This window comes from Xyrauchen texanus, chromosome 29 (assembly GCF_025860055.1).
Source record: "Xyrauchen texanus isolate HMW12.3.18 chromosome 29, RBS_HiC_50CHRs, whole genome shotgun sequence".
Lineage (NCBI taxonomy): Eukaryota > Metazoa > Chordata > Actinopteri > Cypriniformes > Catostomidae > Xyrauchen > Xyrauchen texanus.
In genome coordinates this window covers 21,809,139-21,835,550 of record NC_068304.1, presented here as the reverse complement: position 1 = coordinate 21,835,550, position 26,412 = coordinate 21,809,139, and the positions used below count along the sequence as shown (strand labels likewise).

Genomic DNA, 26,412 nt, shown 5'->3' with positions numbered 1-26,412 from the left:
CCATTTTTCTATTAGTGGAATACAGCTACCCTTTATCAAAAGTCCAAAGTGATTGAGGCTTACTGGGGTTTAAAGAAAAAGTAAAGAACTGACGTTTAGGGCTGTAGTCAGTCATTGGAGCCTCAAAAAACTAAATAATTTCTCTCTTGAGAGAATGCAGATGTTTGTATCATGGATAGGTCAGAGGGATCGTTTCAACAGGCCACTTTTGCTTTTGCATAGGGAAATTAATTCAAATCTCTTTGAGGTATTCAAAGAGATAGTTTGTTTGATGGCCCAGCTTAGATTCAGAAAAAGCAACCATACCTGAATATCAATCTCAGCCAGAGCACGAACTATGCCAGTACTGGGTGATAAGATAAACTCTTTAGGTCTCCTTTCTGTTTTGTCTTCTAGACCCCATTTACTTCTGTTCAGCTGAGAGACCTGATCCATGCTGGTAATACTGTCCTCTCCAGTACCATCTCCGGGGATCCGGAGTCCAAAGCTCATAGCCACCATTGATGTGTTGGTAAGGCAACATGTCAGCGTTTGTGGAAACCCTTGGGTCAATGAGAAAACATTACTGAACACCCAACCAAAATGCAAAGCAAGCATTAGTCAATAACACTGATCCTGATTGATGAAGTGAATAGTGCAAGTTAATTTACCAAAGGACACCTCCCCAAAGTTGAACTCTGGGATGCTGAGGTGGAATGCAGGGCCAATTAAACACCCCCTGCAAGAGATGAAGGGATGCATAAACTTTCAAAAAGCTTGTCGCCAAGATTTAGTGAAGGTCAATGAAAATGTTCCATGAAAAGTAATTATTCAAACTAAAGGGCTGCTGATGTGAAGACCAGCAGAACGAGAAATGAGTTGCATTGTTATTAGATGACAATATGGAGTGGTAGTTTTAAGATCTCTACATTCAGCACTTTCAATAGTAATCCATCTTAATTAAGGGGGGTAGAAGCTTATGCTAGTGTTTGAAAGATTTCAGTAGAGCTCTGCTTCACATATTTAATTAAGGTTCACCCTTTACAGATTCAGTTAATCAGCCATAAACTAATGATTAAAACAATGAAGAATAAAGCATTGATGGTTTTTGGTAATGGTCATGCGAGGGGTTTAATTAATGGGGGTTTTGGAGGGATATACAGTATGGGTCATTCTGTATTAACTTGTGCCTTTTTCGACCTCAGAACAACACTGGTTGAGCTCAAGCAGCTAAGAACTAGGTTCTATAAGGGTGTGATTAAGGGTATTGAGTGCTATAAGCAGGAAAAGTGATTAAAATACACTAAAGATACATTCAAATATTTGGATTATGTAGCGTAAAACATAGCTAAACTTAAAACAGCCCTCTTTTGAGAAATTTCAATTCACATTTTAAATACAATATGAGGTTATTTTCCAAAGTTGTAGAAATGGCATTTCATACAGAGAATGACCCACAAAAAGATGTTACTGAGTCAAATACTGTATCATTCTAAGTGGGTCAGGAAATTTTCATAGATAAAAGGTTAATCTGTGAGGTTTACCTAAACGTGAAAATGACTGGCTCTGGTTTTCCCACCACACTAAAGTGTAACTCCTCAGAGACAATGCCTATTTTGTCAGAAGAGAATTGGACCTCCAGTGTTTGGCAGCCTTCAGGTGGGATTATGCCCTCTGAGGGGTTGATGAAAAAGCAATGGCCCAGGATTGTACTGGGCTGCACCAGTTTATATGCACCCTTTATCAGTCCCTTGTTGATCAGAAACAGCTAAAATGGAGAGAAAACAGATGCAGAATCTGAATATACCATATTCTCATGGCAATTGTTTTGAGTTCAATACCCACCATGAATACATGCATGCATAAACACAATAGTAAAAATTAGAGCTAGTAAATTATAAAATAATGCAATATATAAGCATTTTATAACATAAAGCTACAGAAAATTTAAAAGATTAAATATAATAAACAAACATTCTAAAATTCCAGACTCAAGGGGCCTTGTTGAAGAGCATAACTGAGGCAAGCACAAATGTGTCTATAACTCTATGGAACTCTGTATTGTCTACCAGAGGGCAAATATACAATCCTCATTACAAATATCTAATAGATGGATATTATTTTATGACCTTGCCTCAGTACTGCTCTTATACTGACTGAATGGATCGCTGATCTTTCCAGCTTATGATCTTCATAACTATCTGTAGTAGGTGAGCAAGCTTATATTTTTAACTGAACAACATGCTATTATTCCATACATAATCAGACTTTCAAAGACAATCTGATCAAATAAAAACATCATCTTCTGGTTTAGCCCATATACCCTGAGCCAGAGCAGAAGGTGCATCCTCTGTTGGAATCTTGGACGCAAACTTTCAACAACCCATACAGAAAAGGAACACAAACGAAAGAGGATACTACACAATATATACAGGCTCAAATTTTCACGTCTATGTCCAATTGTTTCGTTCTTTCACCAGTGGGATCAGTTTACATTGTTTAATCATACACTTGGAGACTCGCTGAAAGGGAGGCCTCAGGGCCAAATCAGATTCAAACTTTCCAGGACAATTATTTTAATGGGATCACACAAAAGCAAAAATAACAAAAGGAATTGGAAAGGCACACTGTTTGCATAATTCAACACAGAATGTATTTGAACTGAGCCAAATACTGCTCTATTTCAAGACTCTGTAATAATCAGGGGCTTTTATAATTCAATTAAAAATGCTGTTGAGTCCACTTGGCAGATTGTCAGCAACATGCTGATTAAATCTTGCGTGCTATGGTTTCACAGCAAATCAATCCTTTGAAGAGTTTTTCTGTTCCATCAATATTTGCTCTCCCACCACCACATAATGCTTCTGTCTGTGTAATGATTTGGAGGACGTAATGCTAAGAGGTCGTGTCTTTTAGACTTTACTGAAGGTTAACAAGGGGACAATCACACAACAAACCTGCTTTCAGTTGCAGAAATTCCAATACCAAATAGGTATTGTATTATTATGGATGCAGATGCTGAATTGTGAAATCCTAGCTATTAGGTTAAATAATGACAATTAAAGAAGGGATTTAAATTGATGCAGTGCCATTTAAGCTGATTTGCTTGTACCTTTTAAGGGATAGTTGACTTAAAATTTTAATTCTGTCATCATTTTCACACCCTCATGTTGTCTCAAACCCCTTTAACATTCTTTCCTGCATGGAACACAAAAGGAGATTTTAGCCAGAATGTTTAGTCGCAGTCACCATTTCACCATTCATTGTATGGAAAAAGATGCAATGAAAGTGAATGGTGACAGAAGCTAACATTCTGTCTGACGTCACATTTTGTGCTCCATGGAAGAAAGCAAGTCATGCAGGTTTGGAACAACATGAGGGTAAATTATGAAAAATATAAATATTTGTGTGTGAACTATCCATTTAAGTATCTTAAAATGTTTTTAAAAAAGTATCTATAATTGTACCTTATAGGTCTGTTTGGAGCCAATGACGATGTCTCCCATCTCTAGAGAGTCAAACCTGAACTGCAGTTTGGGGCCTATACCCTCTCCCTGTATGCAGAGTTGCAACCGAGATTCACGACCTATCAAAGTACAAAGCATTAAATTAACAAAACAAAAAAGAATCACATATGCTCTGCAATTGGATGGAAAGGTTAGCACAATGAAACCGGCTGTGAAGTGTCACTGCCAACAAAAACAGTCTTACTTTTTAGGTCACTACAAATCAAGTCAGACTTAGTCAAACATGCAAATAAATGCAAACCTGATTTGCATATGGGCCTAAGCGCCATATGCAAATATTTAATGCATTGTTAGAAAAGAATGCAACCGTGCATGCACAAAGTTAGCACAGCAATATTAATTTTAACACAACACTCTACTGAGGTAAGAATGTATTCTATCATGGTGCTAAGTACCAGTGATTTCACAATAAACAGTCTGCTGGTAGAGCCTGGCTTCCTGGGGTCTGAAGATGATGTTGACGTCTACTGTGCGGTTGGGCCAGATTTCTCCCTCCTGTCAACAAAACAAAGTCAAGCCTACACATTTCTTCTAACACAATAAATTAGCTCTTCAATATGCAATATGCTCTGAAAATGACTGGATGCTTGTAGTTATACCAAGGGCCCCACATTAATTTAACATAACGCAATGCAACACAGAACCATAGGGGATATTTTTGTTTTTAACAATGCACAGTATTCAGAGGGTTTGACTAAGGGACTTTTTTAAACTACTATAAAGAAATTGCAAGATCATTCCAACGAAGTGAGACAAAAAAAACTGCAGAGATCCCAGATGTACAATTTGTTGCTCTAGGCAGTCAATTAGTGTACTACTGTGCTATTTTGGACAATAAACACCAGCTAAAAGGTTAGAAATCTGGTTAAGGTTTACTTTTAAGGTTTAAGATTCATTTTAATGGCAAGAATAATTAAATAATATAAATGGTTTCTGTGACTTCACTGATTTCACATTTTCTTTTTTTAAATGAGTGCAACGCATTTATAATTGTCTTTGTGCTGAGACAACCCTGAATCTGAAAAATTGGATAATAATAACAACAATATTCATACTTAATTAATGGTAAAAAACTGAATTATTAAAAGGAGTGTTGTGTGAAAGGGATCAGAATTTGTTTGCACACACCCACACACACACACTACTCCCTAAGGCAATGCCAAATACAAAGTGGCGTTAATCTAATGATCTGAACTGCTAATGCAAATGTACAATCCCAGGTCAGTGCCGTCCCTGCAATATACACTGAGGGGGACAGGTACCCACTAATAACAAAATATTGCCAAATTGTCGATCCCCCAATGCAATTTTTACTATGCTCAATAGTCTAACATCTCTCATCAATGTCATTTGAGATAGCCAATCAAATCAATGAAGGCGGGACTCAAATTTAAGAAGCTGAGCGGGAACCTTGTGGATTATTCCTGCACTACGCATCAGTGTCAGCAGTTCAGGTTAAGAGTATTAGTATCATGTAAGATGTAAGTATCTAACTAATTATGCTAAATTTGACCACTGTTTTATGATTAAAATGATGTACCAACCGACAGTCATTTCTAAGGGTGCAAATTATTTTCCATTTGTCGAAATTCGCCATTTTGATTTGAAAATATGTAATGTACAGTACATGATTAGTATGTCATTAATAATTGTGAAGAATAGTTTTCAGCAAATCAATCAAAGAGCGAATGTGTGTATACTGTAAAGGAATTTTTTAGAAAATTCACTTCGTCTTATAAAATGATCTATAACACAAAGTAGAGCATTATCACCCTCAGATTAGAACTAGAACATTAGACCAGGGATTTGAGTCTAGTGTGACAAGGACAGTTTTGTATACTTTTAGTGCAAACAGTATTAGGTAATACATAATAAACAATGGAGTGCGTACTCCAGGAAACCGATGGAGTGCGTACTCCAGGTAGGGAATGAGGTTTTGCCCCAAGTGAAGGAGTTCAAGTACCTCGGGGTCTTGTTCAAGAGTGAGGGGAAAATGGAGCGGGAGGTTGGCCGGAGAATCGGGGCAGCAGGGGCGGTATTGCACTCGCTCTATCGCACCGTTGTCACGAAAAGAGAGCTGAGCCGAAGGCAAAGCTCTCGATCTACCGGTCAATTTTTGTTCCTACCCTCACCTATGGTCATGAAGGTTGGGTCATGACCGAAAGAACTAGATCAGCGAGTACAAGCGGCCGAAATGGGCTTCCTCAGAAGGGTGGCGGGCTTCTCCCTTAGAGATAGGGTGAGGAGCTCAGTCATCCGTGAGGAGCTCGGAGTAGAGCCGCTGCTCCTTTGCGTTGAAAGGAGTCAGTTGAGGTGGTTTGGGCATCTGGTAAGGATGCCCCCTGGCCGCCTCCCTAGGGAGGTGTTTCAGGCACGTCCAGCTGGGAGGAGGCCTCGGGGAAGACCCAGGACTAGGTGGAGAGACTACATCTCCACACTGGCCTGGGAACGCCTCGGGGTCGCCCAGTCAGAGCTGGTTAATGTGGCTCGTGATAGGGAAGTTTGGGGCCCGCTGCTGGAGCAGCTGCCCCCGCGACCCGACTTCGGATAAGCGGTTGAAGATGGATGGATGGATGGATAATAAACAATCAATTTAAGATTTTCTTAATAATATATTTATGTCTTTAATTCATTCTGACTTTTGTACAGCATCTCCTATAGTCTTCTTTTAAAAGAGACCATTTTATTTTGTCTTGTCAGGTCTGTGCTAAGAAAATAAGCCACCAGTTAAAGGAGTGGTTCACCTAAAAATGGAAAAAAAGTTATTTTACTCACTCATTTACTCACTCTTATGTTGTTTAAAACCCACATGCTATTACTTTTTCTAGGGAACATAAAAATAGATATTTTAAGCAGCTCTATTCCATAGAATAACAGTTTATAGTAAGCAGGAGCTGTCAAGCTTCATAAAGGACAAATACTATAAATAGTTATTAAAGGTTTATGAAGACATCTGTGACGAGGAGGAGGGTGGAGCCGGGTCGTGAGTGTGCGCGGCCGGCCCCCAGTCGGGCTAATCAGCCGAGGAGAAGGATAAAGCCGAGCTGGATGCTGAGTATAGCTCTCTCTCTCCCAAACTGCCACATCCATTTTGGCCTTTTCCCTCTCCTTGTCTGATTAGCCCAATTGGGAGCCGGCCGTGCACACTCACGGCCTGGCCCCACACTCTTCCTCATCACAAAATCATAACAGTAGTCCATATGACTTGTGCACTATGTACCAAGCTTTCTGGGGCCCCACAACATCTAAGTGTTGTATGGACTACTTTATGGCTTAATAATTATTTTTTTCCACCTCTTTGGACCTTGACAGCAGTGGTTAATATGAAGTATTTTATATATAAAAGAGCATCATTATGATTCTCGAAAAAAAAAGATTGTTTTAAGATTCAATGGGGGAAAAACAATGAGGGACAACTTGAGGACAATAAATAATTTTGTATATTTTCTTTTTGCAAATGTTGAAGATGTCATGTCATTTACAGATTCATCAGTGATTAAAATAAATTCAAATCATACTTCTCTTGTACAAAAAAGAAAGAAAAGATGACGGAAATGGACAAATTGCTAGCTGACATAATCAACTGGCAAGTTGCATAAATTTTGCAGCTGCTGAAGACACAATGCAAACACTAACAGAGACATAAAATGCTGCTGATTTTCCGGTCACTAGATGCAAACTGCTGCAGAATTCAATACAAAGCATAATGTGCTTTTATATCATCTGGAGTGAAGAAATGATTCCAAATCAGCTGGAATGAATTATAGAGGTCATGCACATAAATAAACTTTGACATAAATAAAAACTAGAATTGTCTTTCCCGCAAGGAGGTACATGTGCTTGCTATTGGAATTTTGTTTGCAAATATGATGATGCCATTCCTATAAGCATTAGGGTTAGATTTTGAATGACTAACATTGTATCAACGTGGGAGATTTTCATATTTTAATCTTAAATTTCTAAAGAATTATAAAGTTTCAAAGGTTTCAAAATAGAAAACACCCCTAAGACCGATGTTATCAACTAAAGTTTGAATGCTGTCCGAAAGCTGAATTAATTGCAAAAGTTTAATATTTAGGTATTGAGAACCCCCTACCTACCCCCTTACCCCCTTGGTTGAGGCATATCAATCCAGTCCTATCTTGCAGGCACTGTAATAAACCTGTCCATTCATAATTACAAATTAAACTATTATTCAGTCACAAACATCATCTTCAACACTCACCCACAAAAATAAAAGTCCCTTGACCAATTAGAAAATGTTCTGTTTCAATTCAAATGCTCGTTGAGTGAAGTGAAGTTTGGTTTCAACCATATGAAACCAAACTTCACTTCACTCAACGACATCCAAGGTTTCAATTTTAATTGCTGCTTATGTAATATTGCATTGGGGTAAACTGAAACCTAAAATAGATGCTTGTCATATGTCTGGGTGTGAGGAACACACCTGGGGCCGTACGATGATGTGTTGATCTAAAGACAATAGCTGCTGTTGATTGTGCACAAGTTGCTCCTGGAGGGTATGGGAAAACCGTGAAAGACTAGCTCGAAGAGAGGGATCAGTGCATTCTGTCAGAAACTGCTCCATCCCATGATTCTCTTCTTGATGCATTTCTGATAAAAGCCTACACATGAGAAAAGAGAGAGACAGAAGGTAGACTAGAACAAGACACATATTGTTAAAGGAATATAAAAGCTCTGTTACAACAGATTTTGTTTAATGTTTCTCTGTTAAAAAGAAATTTTAAAAAAAGAAGCAAAATTGTCCATAAAGTAATACACTTACAATTCATAATTAATTATTTGATGTGCTCAAACAACATCCCACATATGCTGTAGATTGATTTCTGGGTTTAAAACAAGTTAAGCTTAATCAACAGCATTTGTGGCATAATGTTGATAACCACAAAAAATTATTTAGACTTGTCCCTCCGTTTCTTTAAAAATAGGGTTAAATTATCAAGGGATAAGCGAGATTACAACAAGGCACTTACAACAGAAGTGAATGGGGCCAATTTTTGGAGGGTTTAAAGGCAGAAAAGTTCATCTTAATGTTGTAAAAAAGCACTTACATGAATTCTTCTGTCAAAACTTGTGTATTAATTGAGCTGAAAGTTGTTTAATTCATAGTTTTTATGGTTGTTTTTAACTTTGCCATGTTATCATGGCAAAGTTCATGACAATTTGTACAATTTTCTACACCGTAAATAAAAGCTTAGCGTAGTTCTAGTGGGAAGACTAGCAGCTGTACATCATTGTAAATCCTAGCCAATCACATGCAAGACATTGCTCTAGAAGTCTGTACACAATATCACATTGCTGTTTCAGTGTTCTAACACGGCAACCTCCACCACCCCACCCCCACCAGTTGAGTCCAGTCATGCATGGGGTAGGCTCCTCGCCCCTCCCTCCTATCTCAGGCAGGATATGACGGTTCCGAATACAACATCCTCGGACCGCCAGACGAGGCTTACGCCAAAGAGGGATATTACATTTCAGTTTTACATTCATCAAATAAATGTTTTCTTAAATTTCAATCAAGTCTGTGAGTCTTCCTGATAGAACTTTACACAGAAAAGTTCAGTAAGCATATCTATCACACTAAAATCATGTAAACACGCATATTATCTAAATCTTGTGGCTATACTTTTTAGTATTTTAACGTTGGCCATTCACTTCCATTGTGCCTTACTGTAGCATCGATTGTTTCTTTTTTTAAAGAAAAGGAGGGGACGAGTCAAAATTAATTTTTGTATTAGTCAACATTATGCCACAAATGCTGTTGATTGAGCTTAACTTGACTTGAACTCAGAAAGTTCCTTTAAGTAGATGTAGTCAACCTGTCTAACCTGAATTTGTCCTGCTCCTCTTCATCGTCAGTGGCAAAGTTTTTCCACTGGTAATGCACAATCGAATCACTCCTGTTCATTATTGTCACTTTCTGGTAGTTAGCCAAGGAAATGTAGGTTTTCTCCACCATCACAAAGTTCTTGTCCAATCCTACATTTATATCAGTGGAATCTCCAGACAGGCAGATGTGGATGTCTTCTCCTGAAACAAATCATGTATTGGAAATAAGGTTTATAAACTTACACAGGTAAAATTCTTGTTTATGAAAACAGAATATTGTGAACACACAGGGGCCTTGCCCAAAATATCACCTTCAGTTGTCAGAGTCCTTAAGTCTACACTTTACCACATGGGCTGTTGGATGTCTGCTGTTGGGTCCGCACCAGTGGGACAAAAAAGGGGCCATGGAATGCACATAGTGACTGCATATTTAGTGGGTGCTTTTAACACACTCTTGGATCATAATATGCTAAATGGACATACGGTCTAGTGGACTTCAAGGACATTCACAAGAAAAGACCACTAGACCACTAGACCACAAGTCTTACCAAAACAACATCAATCAAAGCTTGAATATTTCTACACTGGTGGGTCAGTCTCAAGATATTGTCTATTATATTTCCCTTTTACAACATGTTTTGTGCTAGCCCTATTATGTGCAAAATGTTTCAGGTGTTGAACATTACGGGGTTGAAGGTGAGTGGAAAACAATAGCTAATAACGACCTTAATTGGGGGCTTGGGGGTGGGGGGGGGGGGGGGATCACAACTGAAGAATGAAGGGTTCTGTTTGAACAATGTAGTCAAAAAATATGATGCCACTCAAGTACAGTATATGTCAGAAAAAATATATATTTTAAAAGTTGGAAAATGTTACGGGGGTAATGTAAAACTTAAATAAAAGCACAATTTAGGTCGATGTTTTTATTCTATACAATCCATTCAAATATAATGGTGACTCGGGTAGAGTACGTGAAAGAGTAGTGAAAAAGTCACCATTTGCTCCCAAGCAAGGATAAAAGATTATTGGCAAATACACAATTGCAGCTATGTGATCTATTAAAGTCGCCATGGTGGTGGTGCTGTTGTGCTGCAATGATTGTGAACCTGAAGGCCCATCAAGACAACAGAGTTCCCCAGTGAAACACATTCACGTGATCTCAACCAGGCAAGGGAACAAAACACAAGTAAAATTCAAAACAAGATCCCAAATTAGCAGGGCAGGAGGCCTACAGGTATGTGCGTTTTACCTGCTTTTATATTTGTTTTGCTAGTTTGGCTACATTCAAAATAGGAGCTTCATGGTTAGTGAACTATCATGACCCAGCCCTGTCTATGATGTCAGAGCACATCTCACACACCCAGATACAGACACAAAATGGAAAAAAAGCATTTCAATAAAACATAAAACAGCAACCGCTATCCCTTTAAAATGTATACATCCATCTTGGGTAATAAAAAATGTGTATCTGGCAATCAAAATGATATCACTGACAACCACAGATCTGGAGGAGGTAGGAGCAAAGCGTAAAGTGCAAATATATGAGAAAATGCATCAAGATCAAGTAAACATATCTACAGCAAAATCAAAAGAGGTAAACTCATAAAAGTGTATAGATACTGTTACATTTATTGACTGTTCTTTCACTCTTCAAAGGCCAATGACATGACACAATTTTCACTTGGCATATATTATATACTGTATGTACATATATTCTACATGTATATTTTCTTTGTGTGTGTGTGTGTGTGTGTGTGTGCAAAGTTTGCAACTCTTGCTCACTTTCTAGAGAATGGTTTTATTTTTCTCAGCTTATGAATATCTCTGATGACTATTCTGCAGGGGCCCTGGGTCTTGGACACAAACAGACAGGTCCCTAGAGGCCTTTCAGATTGTTAAGACCATTACCAAACAGACATTACCCAACCCCATTGAGACCTGCATGGTATCAGGTGTATTACATATAATAGCCTCCTACCTGTTTGTTAATATTCTTTGAACACTGTTGTTTAATCAAGTACACTGTGGCTTATAAACCTGCCTAGGGCATTATTCACCTATGTTTTTTTTGTGGGGGCACCATGGCAGTCCTGGCTCACTTGGTGCCCTAAGCAAGATAAGACATGTCTAAACGGTTCAAGGGATGGTTCATTCAAAAACATGAGGTTGAGTAAATAATGACAAAAATGTTTTGGTCGAACTATCCCTTTTAGCATGTAAGGGGGTTCATCAAGTTCAAATCCTAATGTAGCATAATATACCAAGGGAACTTGCAACTCAACTTAATAGTCATTTTCATTGCATGAAAAAGAGCAACATTTTCATCTTGATAATAACTCCTTTTGTGTTCCCTGAGGAAATAAATTCATACCAGTTTCAAGCAACATGAGGTTGGGTAGATGATGACACAATTTTCAGTTGTTAGTTACAGAAGATGCAACTCGACTGGACTAACCAAATTTATACGTGACAGGGAGTTATTTTTGTCCCACAGCATTTTAGACAAACCTTCATTTTTTTACATACCATGAAACAAATAATTGCTTAGTTGCATTCAAAAAGTCAACTTGGCTTTAAAATCTGAGGCGATTTAAGCACTAGAGGTTGCTATGGATTTGGGGAAAACAAAATTAAAAGGTTAGTTCTCTCTTAGTGAAAATTCTTTCATCATTATGTCATCCCAGTGTATATAACTTTCTTTTATCTTGTGAACACAAACAAAAAATTTTAGAAGAATATCTCAGCTCTGTTTGTCCATACAATGGAAGTGAATAGGTGCGAACATTTTGAAGCTCCAAAAGTACTCCAGATGTCTCTGGTGGTTAAATCCATATCTTCTGAAGCAATATGACAGGTGTGGGTGAGAATAAGATCAATATTTAAGTCCTTTTTCTTTCACGTTCACATGCTCCTTCTGTTTTTGATGGTTCACATTCTTTGTGCATATCGCCTCCTACTGGGCAGGGAGAAGAATTTATGATAACAAATTACTTAAATATCGATCTGTTTCTCACCCACACCCAGGGCCACATTAATGCATGGGCCCTGGGCTTAATGCTAACTAGTTCACAGTATCATAGGCAAAGCCTATGAACAACAAACACAAATTTGTAAATACAAACAGCAACTAAAACTGAGCTAATAATAACAGTACATTGCAAAATGTAAACAACACCCAAACTTTCTCTTGTGTTGCAGCGTAAAGAATGAGTGTGAGCATGAAGGAAACATGAGCCTAGTGCATTTTCTATGTAGCAGCTGCTCCAGTTATGGAAGCATCTCTCCTAGCAGCCAGAATTTGACATTTTAAACAAGCCACTTTAATTCCAACACATCTGATGCACCTGAAGCAAAAGTATCTGCATTTATGTTTAAGCTTAAGAGCCATACAGGAAATGAAAAGGCTCTATGGAAGGAAAAGAGGGTGAGAGAGACGAAGTGGGAAAGAGAGAGTATAGAGCGACAGAGACAGAGAATAAAATAATGGGGGGAAGAAATTAAACCAGCATAATTATCAATAACACCTGGCAGATGTTTAGAAGAGAAGGCTGACAGTGTGCATTGGTTTCTCTTTCCTTCACACCAATACCAATCTTCCCTTTTTCATCCTCTTATTCTCTCCACTGATTAATTCTGCGCAGATACCACTTTTCACAAATGAGCCAGAGACATTTAACCTCTGTCTCTATGCATGGAGTTTTAACAGGAACAAAAGAGAAAAGGAAATTGTGTCTTTGATGGGACACTGCATCTGTCAGCAGACTTGAGGGATTGTGGGAGCTGTTCAGAAGCGATGGGAGGGGAGAAGAATGGGAAATGAGGGAAGCTTCCACAGTGCTGCAGAGTGTGCGAGTGCATGTCTTCATCAGATCACTCTTAAGTGCACTCTAAAAAGCCTAGAGAGATAAGGGAGTTTCTCCTTCTTGAGGAGAAAAGCAGTCAGCTAATATCATTTGGTCCTCAAGACCACAAAATAAAGAAGAATGATGACTGACACATACAGTGCAATAAGAAACAGGGCCATCCTATTTGAAGTCTTGTAGAAGCATCAACTTCCCACATGAAAAGAGCCAAATTTAACATTCTTAAGATACTAACCTGAGATCAACACAAAAGTAGACTACACTGAAGGGGAAAAAATAGGCATAAATAAAAGAAAAACACAATGATCTGAACAATAATCATGTTTAGTTTATGCATTATACTTACAGTAGAACAGCACATTTTTTCAATGCTGTGAAGGCTTGGGGATGCATTCCACCTACTGTAGTAATTATTTTATTTATTTTCATGACATGATTTGCATGCATGGCGTTACGCTGTCTAAGCAGAAGACAGACTATTGAAGAGGAGAGGAGAGAGATTGTTATAGACAGAATGGAAAAAGCAACCCATGACCCGTGCAAGGGAGCAGATGTGTTTGTTTTGCTTTTATATTTAATACATATACTGATCCTTTTTCATTAGCTTTCCTCACCACCATATTGCCATTTCAAACAGACAAAGATGGTCTCAGCTTACTCTGCAACTCTCTTGTCCCTGAATGCCAAGATAATGAGATTTCGTTTCTGTGTGAATGGCTTTAACAGCAAAACAAGCCATTGGTGATGCACTGCAATTTGTAATGGGAAATAAAAAGAAATTAGATGTGCTTTACTTCACATGGAACAAACTATTTCTCATCTAAAGTTCCAAATATGCATTCTCTATTTATAGCTGTGTCTGCAGAAATGCATTTAACTGTTATAGAGGGGAAGCCTGTGAAGAACGCTTGAGAAGAAATAGCTTTCACTGAACAAGAAAGAGTCACACTCTTTGTTAACTAGTGGGTAGGATCCCCTCTGCCCCACAGCTGCTGCTGCTGCTGCTGCTGCTGCTGCTGCTGCTTGGGGCTTTTTGGCTCCTTATGCCTATTTTAGACTCAATGGGCAAAATCTGCAGCCTAGATAAAGCAGCTGATATGAAGCAAAACAGCTGGGAGGCATTCTAAAATGTAGGACAGATTAAGCATCCTTGCCTGTGATGCTTAGAAGAGATGCAGTGCTTATGCTTAATTCCAGCTCTTGGTAATTAAGCACATTAAGGTTTCATATGGACTGCACAGGCTTTAGTAATAGTCTTTAGCTTTTGCATTGCATTATTAATTTATGGACAGACAAAACAATAGAGTTAAAGAAGTTTATATTAAATCCGTGCTGGTTTATTGTCAATCAGTAACATGGACAGTAACCTTTGGATCTTAAGTGAGAACATTATAGTTTAAAGGAAATAGTTTGGCCACTGCTCTGAAATGAAATTATAGAGCTATAAACTTAAAGGAATAGTTCACCCAAAAATGAAAATACTCTTCTCACTCTCATGTTGTTCCAACCCAGTATGACTTTCAATCTACTGTCGGACGCAAAAGGAGATGTTAAGCAGTATGTTAGTTTCAGTAACCATTCACTATTATTTCATCTATTTTTCATACTAAGTTAATGTGACTGAGGCTAACATTTTGCCTTGTGTTCCACAGAACAAAACATAAGTCATATGGTTGTGAAACAACACAAGTTACATGAGTAAATGATGACAGAATTTTACATATTTGGGTGAACTATCCCTGAACTAGATCAAAGGTGAATATAACTGCAGTTCAGCCGTATTTATTCTATACTCTTTCATCTATATGTTTATTGTAAAGTTTAAGATGGATCCAGTAACATTCCCTGAAGCTCTACAACACAGACACTTTGATGTAGTCTGGGTTAAGCATTTGTGGCGAAAATTCACATTTGCATTGCAAAGGCTTTTACACTTTAAATTCAGAGACAGAGTACTGTCTATATACAGTATAGACAGAGCACCTTTAGAGACTTAGGACTGTGTGCTTGTCTGAGAGGCAGCTGGGACTGCAGAAAGCTGCTTTTGACAGCCCCCAGAACCAAACCAATGAGGACATGCTCCAAAGCAGCTTCATGTAAAACATAAATGAGGTGGAGCAAGAAAAGGCGCTAAATTAAAAATGATACTCCCATGATGGGCTCAAAGTAGTATTTTTAGTGCAGAACACATATTTAAATGTTAATGCCAGTGGACTTCAGCAGGCCTGTGTGTTTATTCACAGAGACAAGCAGAGTGAGCACCTGCAGACGCCACATACACACATGCCTAAGTCAAATTCTGAATAGTCTTGCAAACCAGTACATACACAAATTCACATAGAATTACAAAGATTCATGCATACAATGGAATGTCAATTTATAAACATACACACTCTCTTACCAATGCATATTTAGTGATCAAATGTTTATTTTAAAATGTTCTATCAATTTTGCATAGAAGGCTGTCTATAAGGAAAGTTGATTCTGGTCAAATGGTGGTTCAATCCTAAAGAGATAGTTCAGCCATAAATAAAAATTCTGTCAACATTTACCGTCATTTTGTAACTAAATCTTTTTAACTTTCTTTCTTGGAACACAAAAGAAGTTAGATAGAAGGAAACTTAGCCACCCTTCACTTTCATTATATTGAAAAAGATGCTATAAATGTGACAGGTGACTGAGGCTAACATTGTGCCTAACATCTCCTTTTGTGTTATGCAGAAGTAATATGGGTTTAGAACACGAATGTGAGTGAATGATGACAGAATTTTTTGGGATAAAACTCTCACTTTCAACTGCTTTAATTTTCAGCAAACTTAACATGTGTAAATATTTGAATAATAAACTGAACAAGTTTCACAGACATGTGACTAACAGAAATGGAACAATGTGTCCCTGGACAAAGGGGGTAAAAGTAACAGTCAGTATCTGGTGTGGCCACAGGCTGCATTAAGTACTGCAGTGCATCTCCACCTCATGGACTGCACCAGATTTTCCAGTTATTGCTGTGAGATGTTACCCCACTTTTCCACCAAGGCACTTGCAAGTTCCTAGACATTTCTGGGGGGAATGGCCCTACCCCTCACCCTCCTATCTAACAGGGCCAGACATTCTCAATGGGAGATCCGGGCTCTTCACTGGCCATGGCAGAACACTGACATTCCTATCTTGCAGGAAATGACGCACAGAACAAGCAGTATGGCTGGTGGCATTGTCAGGATGAGCCTGCAGGAATGGTACCACATGTAGGAGGATGATGACTTCCCTGTAACACACAGTGTTGAGATTGCCTGTAATGACAACAAGCTCAGTCCGATGATGCTGTGATACACTGCCCCTGACGGACCCAGCACCTCCAAATCGATCCTGCTCCAGAGTACAGGCCTCAGTGTAACGCTCATTATTCGACGATCAACGCGAGTCTGACCATCACCCCAGGTGAGACAAAACTGTGACTCATCAGTGAAGAGCACTTTTTGCCAGTCCTGTCTGGTCCAGCGAAGCTGGGTTTGTGCCCATAGGCGACGTTGTTGCCGGAGATATCTGGTAAGGACCTGCCTTACCAGACATAAAACAGGCCTACAAGCCCTCTGTCTAGCCTCTCTCAGCCTACTGTGGACAGTCGGAGTACTGATGGAGGGATTGTGCATTCCTGGTTTAACTCATGCAGTTGTTGTTGTCATCCAGTACCTGTCCCGCAGGTGTGATATTCGGATATACATTCGGATGTGCAGGTGTTGTTACATGTGGTCTGCCACTGCGAAGAAGATCAGCTGTCCTTCCTGTCTCCCTGTAGCACTGTCTCACACCTCTCACGGTAAGACATTGCAGTTTATTGCCCTGACCACATCAGCAGTCCTCATGCCTCCATGCAGCATGCCTAAGGCATGTTCACACAGATGAGCAGGGTCCCTGGGCATCTTTCTTTTGGTGTATTTCAGACACAGTAGAAAGGTCCCTTTAGTGTCCTAAGTTTTTATAACCATGACCTCATTTCCCTACCGTCTGTGAGCTGTTAGTGTCTTAACGATCATTCCACAGGTGCATGTTCATTAATTGTTAAGCATAGAAACATTGTTTAAACCCTTTACAATAAAGATCTGTAAAATTATTTGGATTTTTACAAAATTATCTTTAAAATACAGTGTCATGAAAATGTGACGTTTATTTTTTTGCTGAGGTTATATAGAACTGTATCGGTGATGGAATGGTAAACTGACAGCAGGAGGGCAAACCACCTGAAGTGTTCAAGCGGCCATCTTGGTATTCCCAAACTGCATTAGAGCATCAATGACAGACAGTTGAAAACAACCCCGTATCACCATCTCCAATCTGCGGATACAACGGTTGCATTTCACCCTCTAGTGACAATTATGTTTAATTTTGAATTTGCATGTTATGGATAATATTCATTATTCAGATCACAGTGTCAGAGCATTCACCAACCCCGGTGTTCAGTCTATAAGTGCAGCCCAACAATCACCAAAGGAACTGTTCACAAATTGTAATGTAAGTAGGAAAAGCTGTAATATCTGCTTGTTTAGGGTGACAATACGTCCTTACCCTCGAAAGGGACTTTAAAGGAGGCCTATTATGCCCCTTTGTACAAGATGTATTATAAGCAAATGAGCTGCTTCTCCCCGCCCCCTTTACACCATGTGCTTCGGATACTACAGCAACAACAAATAAGATAATGACCAAGTAAATACCGGAGTTCAGCCATATATGTATGAATATGTATATCTGGTCTCCGTGAATACAATCAGAGACAATGGTAAATGACTAAGATTTTCAGGTTAAAAATGAAAAATAATGACATAGCTCTAAATAATGACATAGCTCTGGTATCCGTGAATACATTCAGAGACATTGGTAACTTTAGCTGCATTAGCCATGGAATCAGCTAACAAGCACATTTGGAAAGGCGATTTGCAAACATTCACAAAATATAAAGTGTGATCTTCAGGATATAAAGCTGGAATACGAACAGTTGGTACTGATCCATGCTAGAGAATAAACATTTTTGAAAATCCTGCTTTATATTGACATTCATTCACAATGCAGTCCGGCGTAAAATGATTTGCACAAACATACACACATTTTTGTATGTTTTGGGGCACATTTCCGTCAAAAACAAAACTTATCCACTGCGTCTTTAGTGGCTCTGATGCCGGGAGTACATGAAGACTCTTATGTACACTTTTTCAGCCAACAACAGAACACTTATGATGCTTACGAAGCTGAGACATTATTCTTCTCACTGTATGTGCTCCAGCATGGAATAAAATGACAGACTGTGTGTAGATCACTCAGGGGAGGATCTATGATAATAGGCCTGAGTTCATCATCAGTCGTGGGTGAGGCTTGCTCTAACGTGACGTCACTTTAGAGCAGTAATGAAAACCATTCATTTTGACACACTGTTTTTGATTAATAGAAATATAAGAAAGAGGAGTGGGTGGACTTTTAACATTGTAGGGTGGTTGTGTACACACACTGCCAACTCACATTTATGTACAAACACCATGTAAATGTGAATTTTGCATAATAGTTCCCCTTTAAAAAAGTCAAGACTGGGATTTGTAAATAGCTTTAAATGCCCGGCATCTGCTTGTTTTCATATTGAAGTGCTCTCTGTAGTTATACATGGATACATGTCATAAATAAGTGTTTGTTTGCCACTTAAACCTAGCATATTAGTTACATTTTAACCAACTTTGCTTTGTGTGTCTCCCTCTCTTCACACCCGCACATGTGATAGAGGGAGAGGGAGCACATGCTCTTATTCAAGTGACCACGATAACAAGGCACTTCTTGATTAAAACATAAAAAAGTAATTCTGAACAAACACTTCGATGATCACAATATATAAGTCTAAAAATATCTGTTTGTATCTTATTTCAGTTTTAGTGAACTTGTTTAAATTTAGCTTATCTGTTCTCTGATGAAGTATGTTAGAGTTGGATATTGTTTGAAATAGATATAAATAAATCATTCAGACTTTCAAGAAACATGAACAATTACTGACTTTAAATAAATAAATAATTGCATGTGTAGTTATATGATGTACATGCAGATTTTGGATATAAAATCGGTGATTGAATGACTAATGTTTACTCACTGAAATGAGATGATTTCCTATTAAGTCAATAGGGACATTGGAATGTTTGGGCATAGCAATATGGCGGCGCACTGGCTTCACTGATATGACGTCATGAGCAATCCAGTTCTATTTTATATATCAGTGGGTGAACTATCCCTTTAAGACTTGATCAAATGAATCCTATATTAAAGCTTCATCAAATATATTTAGTAAAACATCATTTGTACAGATCAGTTGGGTTGACAAATATCATAGTCCAGAGAATTTGAAGAGTTCATAGCACAGCTAACTATTGGGAATTTCATTCATTTCATCGAAAAAAAAAACACATGCCACATGATCATCCAGGCAAGGGATAATATTAGTTAATAGATTACCCTGGCACCTGCAGCAGATAAGGCTCAAAAATATGTTAAAAGGATTTATTAATAGAACTATTCACCTAAAGGGCTATCTCTTGAAAGAGCAGAAATAAACCATTCTAAGCTAAATCCAACAAATATTACTGCTGCTTTTAAACCATATTAGCCTCACAGTTATCAACAGCTAAAGAATAATATATTTAATTCCACATAACCTAATAAGGGAGAATAAAGTGGTGAATATACAGATTATGCCTCAAACAGCATAATACAGTTTGGTTTATGCTGTTTCAGGATTGCTCTGTCGTGTAGTTTCTAAAAAAATTAATGCAGTCTTTTACATTACAATGCCATCTGCATTATTGTCTGTGCAGCATGTGTGTGTAGTGGAGAGTTAAAATCATGGCTTGTATAAGAAAATTAGCAAAGCGTAAAATAATTGGAATACAGAACAAAGTGGACATTAATGGTGAAGTTTCATAATAAGATAATTTACACTTGCAGAGCATGGGAGTAGAACGGAGATGAGTGCCCGTGGAAAACTGTACCTGTGTCATATTGACTTAAGATAGTGTTACATCAATGTTTGTGTGTTAGATATGGAGCATGTGGGAGGAGCAAGTTTTCATAGTGATGTATGGAAATCTGATGGTGATGTAATTAGAATAAGTACCTGAGTGGTAGTGCAGCAGCAAATCCTGGCTGTGATCCCCTGTGGTTTTAGGCAAGAACTCAACAGTAACTTGCATACTTTGACCAACATCAAGAGTCCCTATAGAGGGCTCTACAGAAAATGGGCTGTGGGGAACATAAGCATCATTATCATTATTGATGCAACAGCAAATACCAAGATAATATGTAATATATGCACATACAGTAGATCAAACAATGGGATTATCGAAATACCATGATACACGTTTATTATTGTTTTCACAAAATTTGCATTGGCACTCCTCTCTTACTTGCATGTGCGGAGTTGGAATTTGGCCTCACAGTTTCCGATGTTCCGCACAAGCAGAGTTCTCTGGGACACACACTTGACTGGACAGCCTTGGAAATGCAGACTATCCGGGAAGTCCAAGATGGCACGAGGCCCGATTGCACGAATAGGAACCTCAAACTTCTCACGTTCAGTCTCACAGATGAGTCTGTGCAAGTAATCCTAAAATACAATAGTCAGTGGAGATACAGTATGTTGAACACAGAAATATGTATATTCCCTCCTCCAAATGTACCATAAACATAGTGGTACATTTCCAACTGAAACACAAAATGACCCTTTAAATTAGTAGTTCTCAACTGGTTTTGCTTCAGGACCCAGATTGGATCACATTGGATATCGAGTGATGACCCAACCCAGTACTAAATTTGTAGAGAATTACAGGGATATGTGATTCTTTTACCATTATATTGTGATTACATTTTATGATAGCTCATTTCATGACATTACTTTGGCCATACAATGAAATACATTTAAATGGCCCAGGAGCAAGCCTAAACGGAATGTGCATGCACAGAACTCTGCAGATTACTGCAGAATTGCAACAGCTGCCATTCATAACATTTCTACGTATTCCTCATCCATTGCATGCTTGTTTATGAAATATTTTGGCTAATTTCATGATGCTTTTATCTACCAATAAGAGTGTTGTACTCTTATTTAATACATTTTGCTATTTTTAAATCCCTTCTGCAGAATTCTACAGATTGTCCTTAAGAAAATAAGCACAGAAAATGTGAAAAAAGTCTGTCCATAACTATAACACCATTGGAAATTCATGTACTACCAATGAAGTACCTGTACTCATGAATCTCAATTACAGTTACTGCATAGTAAATAAAGGACATGAACATATACAATTTACCTTGTTCTCTTGTGGAGTGAATAAAATGGTGAATGAAGATGCCATGCCAGGAGCCACTTTCTTACTAGCATCTATTGGGCTGACCACTTTAAAATAAAGTGAGTCGTCTTCAATCACCTTTACTAGTCGAGGAACCTGCAGTGGACAACAACAACATGTTCAAGTCCATTTTCATTACACACAAAAGTATTTTGTATTTGATTCTAGTATTTCAGCCTTAGGGGAGCTTAGTCCCTTATGAGATGTTGTTGCTCAGAGAAATATTTCCAGCTCTGTGAGTTTAAATATTGATCGACTGACATTTTATTAAATAAACCAAATAATATTGCATAAATTTGTCAGCAGATTTATATCAGTAATGGTGGTGTATTTGTTTGCAGTTTATGTTGTTTTTCACTGGAACAAAGAGTGGGCAGGCAAGAGGCCAGTCTCATGCGATAGAGAAGTGGAATGGTGTCTGAAAGCTGTACGTGAGGGCAGTGCCCCATGCTGATCTAGAGAATACAGTGCTGTTTTCCCCAATACTTTGATGCACTACTAACCACAGGGTTGGATAACACTTAAAGGAATAGTTCGCCCAAACCTACCTTTATGTGCGTTTTGGAGCTTCAGAATTTTGGTACACATTCAATTGCATTGTGAGGACCTATAGAGTTGAAATATTCTTCTAAAAGTCTTTGTTTGTGTTCATCAGAAGACAGAAAGTCATACACATCTTGGATGCATGAGAGTGAGTATATGAAGAGAGAAATTAAATTTTTAAGTGAACTATTCCTTTAAGTGGAGGATATGTGTTTTCAGCAAATGCGACCTCATAATCACAGATTTTAAAGGGTGCTGACAGCTGAATCACAGATTTTGAGGGGGGCTGAGATGAATGACAGTCTAAATAGGGTCTACATTTATCTATTGTTTCTAATACATTCAGTGATGGGTCTTAAAGAGTTCTGATACATGAAAGTCACCTTGTCACTGTTTCGTAGCTCTAAGGGGACCTTGTATGTCTTAAATGGTGTGTAGTTCTGGAACACAATCTCTGATGGGTACGGTTGAAACATGGCCTGGTCCAAATCTAATGTGGAAAACTATAAGGAAAAAAAGCATGTCAAAGACCAACAGATATTTGATAAAAATGTTAGAAAATGGCTTTTGACAGCACTGGATGTTGGGTCAACATAAAGACTTCACCTAATACAGAGAGTAACAGTTTTTTTAAGAAATAAACCTAGTTACTATACTTTGACATCCACATGTCTACTTTAATATGGACAAGAAAAACAAAAGCATACAACGAGTGATGTTTAAGAAGTAAAAAATTAGAAAATGTATGTTAAAATTACACCTGTCATCTAGTTTATCTCCCATTTTACTGAACATTACACTTTATGCCAATATCCCTACAGTGTGTACAACAGAACTCCATAGTATGAAGGTAAACAGTTGCAATTGCTAGACTTTAGATATTACAAGCCTTCACAAGAGAGAAGATAATTAGGCAGCACATTTATAGCTACAACTTTGAAAATGATGCCGCTAAAAGATGCTTGTAAAAAGTGGTCTACAGAAGCAAACCAATTAATTTACCTCATGAGCTGGGCAAGTTAAGTTTACCTTGTGATGTGTTGTCTCACTCATGTCTAAGAGCTCCAGGATGCGGGGTGGATGCATCTCATTATTGTTTGCTAACCGCTCTTCTGTAGTCTGGGACATTTCTTGAGCATATACAGATGGTATTAGCTGCAAAAGACATAGACTGTTGTGAGTGCATTTATGAACAATAAAAATAAATGTTCCTATATTTGGTAGTGATTGCATATATTCTACAACCTTAGCAGGTCTTTTGACTAGAATGCTTTATATTATTTTTATTAAAGTACAAAGACATACAGATCCAAAAAGTTATTTATTGACTCATACACAGAAACACTGAATCTATTGAATATTCAATGAAATATACTACAATTGAAAAAAAGGAAGATGTTAAAAAATGAAATCTTAAACATGAATTCACATCTAACTAGTTACAGTACACTGCCATTTTTGTGTTGTAAAAACAATCAAAGATTCCTCTGTCCATCTAGAAAGAGAACATAAAAATTCACTTTTTCTTTCAGGTCAGAAAAAGAAAAGAAAAAAGTTAAAATGTAAGTAAAATAAAACTCATTTATTAAGCATTAAAACAAAAGAAGTCTTGTCCGTTAAGTTTTAAATAATGCAATATTAAATATTTAAAATTAATAGATTAAAATATTCACCTTTACAGCCCTCTCCTCCCGTTTTACCACTTTAGAATGTCGGGGCGCCATCACTTTTGCTTTGAAACCCACTGGCATCTTCTCTCGTGAACTTTGAAGGGCTGAATATGAAGCCTTGACATTAGAGACTAGCATTTTGAAACAAAACTAGCGTTGTTGTTTGTTTGTTTGTTTGTTTGATTTAAGGCGATATCATAGTCTATTGACCAATCCCTGGATTCTTTCGTGATTGACCATGATAAGCAAGATAAACACATACAATAAATGTTTTCCTTAAAAGCAGATGACTAGACGACTTTAGCACTCTAGCTCCCAACATTGGTAATGTATTGTTTATCCGAACATGCGTTTAAATGGCACGAATCAAATAATAACATAGCTAAATTATAAACTAAGTGTTATAACAAACGAAATTAACAAAATTTGTAAAACGCCAGATTAAATAAGATTCAACTGGTCTAGATTCGTCCGCTAGCAGCTCACATTACTCCACTTTGAGCGTGGTGGTAGTTACCATGGCAGCAGTTACCATGGCACAAGGGTACTGCATATACTCAATAAACTGCCATCTGATTGGCGGGCGTGCTAAAAGACGCAGTGGTATTCGCTGAAAGTTGTCAGCTCGAGCAGTAGGTGAGGAGAATGTACCTTAGCAACTTAAAAATCAAACAAAGTGGGCGAATTTCAAACGGAAGTGAATATCCCTATGGGAACTCTGAAGGGAGCAGGGCACTCGCGTCTCATGTATGGCCGTTTGGAACACTTTTTTTTTGTTTGTTTTATTTTGCTGAGAACATTCGACAAAAAATTAAACATACAGCACAATAAAATAAAAATAAGAGGGCTGTTTTATCACATAAAAATATCACATGAAGAGCCCCAAACTAGAGCAAATACTAACAGTCCTTATAGCTTTTGTTATTAACAGATACTGAGATCACATTTCAATAATTTTCCATTTCTTTTAAGAAGACAGATGTCTTATGGTGGTTTACATTTTGAAAATTTGCATTTGTGAATGTAAAATTTGCTTAGGACATTTTTTAATGAATAACAAAACAGATATTTTCTTTTGTGGGGTCCGAGTCAAAATACCCAAATATAATGTTTCTCATATGTATTGAGAAGCCTGGCAAAATCTTACATTTGACAAAAACACCAATATCATTCCAAAGCTTTTGAGTGTAGTGACATGACCAAAATAAGTGAACCACTGTTTCATCAGAGTTCAAACAAAAAGAGCATGTTAAATTAATGTCAGCTCTAAACTTTTGTATACATTTCTTAACAGGGTAAAACGTATCGGTTACCTAACGTAACCTCGGTTCTCTCTAGATGAGGGAACGAGTATTGCGTAAGCTAGCTTACGCTATTGGAAAGATTCATCTTTTCTGAGATATTGAAGCCAAAAAATTATCCTTAATTTTTGTATCCATTGTCAACGCAGTGCGGCAGCTGCAGACCTTGAGTGGGCTAGCTAGCGAGCTCATAGGTTGCTCTGCGGCAACTGCTGCAGCCTATAGACGAGCTTGGGCGAACTCGCGATCCAATGAGAGGCGTCCGCAGCCACTGCATCAAAGCCCGCCAAAATGGGCGTGACTAGAGTGCATATAAGCGTAGTTCGTGAGGCTGGAACCCTGGTTTTCATTGACTGAAGCGAAAAGTCGCCGTGGCGCGAAAGCACGCCGGCTACGTAATACTCGTTCCCTCATCTAGAGAGAACCGAGGTTACGTTAGGTAACCGATACGTCTCTTCACGAGAGGTTCTCTCAGATATGCGTAAGCTAGCTTACGCTACGGGAACCCATTGTCAACGCTGTGCAGCCAAGCATCCACTGTATGAGCCCCAGGGAATTAAGGGGGACCCAGGGAGCCCTTATGAGTGGGGAAATAATATTTGGCCGGCAAGAATGCGGGTCATTGATTGTGTAATACATAAGCACATAGTAGGACGGAACGACAGAGCGGCGGTGCCGGTCTGTGTGGATTGTGTCCCATCAGTGCAGCTCACCAGGGGAGCTGTAGCGCATTAAACCGCTAGTAGTTTTGCCTGCAGAGCGGGCACTTCCATATTGTAAAATCTGACAAAGGTGGAGGGGAAGTCCATCCCGCTGCCACACATATGTCGTGAATGGAAATTCCGCTGGACCATGCCCACGAGGATGCCATGCCTCTAGTGGAGTGAGCCCTAATGCCCAACGGGCATGGCAGGTCTTTTGACGCCGTATGCAGCAGCAATAGCGCCCACTATCCATCTAGATAGTGTCTGTTTCGAGGCGGCGAGACCTTTGCGCGCCCCGAACGAAACGAAAAGCTGCTCGAGCGCCTGAAAGCAGCGGAGCGCGCAGTATACAATCTCAGTGCTCTGACCGGGCAAAGGAGATTGGCGTCGCTGTCAGCTATCCGGTGCTGGCAGCCCGATAGGGAAATGACCTGTGCTCTGAAAGGAGTACCGATCACCTTGGGAAAATAGCCGTGTCTAGGCTTTAAAATGACCTTGGAGTCACTTGGTCCAAACTCAAGACACGCAGGCTGACAGACAGCGCGTGAAGGTCTCCCACACGCTTGACTGATGACAGGGCAGTCAGAAAAACGGTTTTGAGTGAAA

The 26,412-nt window shown here is 38.6% G+C and overlaps 1 protein-coding gene across 1 annotated transcript in view; it reads right to left on the bottom strand.

The window, feature by feature from the left end:
- The window catches only part of LOC127623022 (hydrocephalus-inducing protein-like), a 113,174-nt gene extending 89,292 nt beyond the window's left edge, over positions 1–23,882 (bottom strand). The window contains exons 1-13 of the mRNA XM_052097237.1: positions 23,805–23,882; positions 23,161–23,286; positions 22,515–22,634; positions 21,550–21,684; positions 20,647–20,846; positions 20,358–20,482; positions 9,356–9,557; positions 7,954–8,131; positions 3,902–4,001; positions 3,447–3,565; positions 1,524–1,747; positions 651–718; positions 307–542 (exon numbers count right to left, since the gene is read on the bottom strand). Of these exons, the coding sequence (XP_051953197.1) occupies positions 307–542; positions 651–718; positions 1,524–1,747; positions 3,447–3,565; positions 3,902–4,001; positions 7,954–8,131; positions 9,356–9,557; positions 20,358–20,482; positions 20,647–20,846; positions 21,550–21,684; positions 22,515–22,634; positions 23,161–23,286; positions 23,805–23,882 (1,911 nt within the window). The remainder of the gene's footprint in view (positions 1–306; positions 543–650; positions 719–1,523; positions 1,748–3,446; positions 3,566–3,901; positions 4,002–7,953; positions 8,132–9,355; positions 9,558–20,357; positions 20,483–20,646; positions 20,847–21,549; positions 21,685–22,514; positions 22,635–23,160; positions 23,287–23,804) is intronic.
- Positions 23,883–26,412: the final 2,530 nt, after the last annotated feature.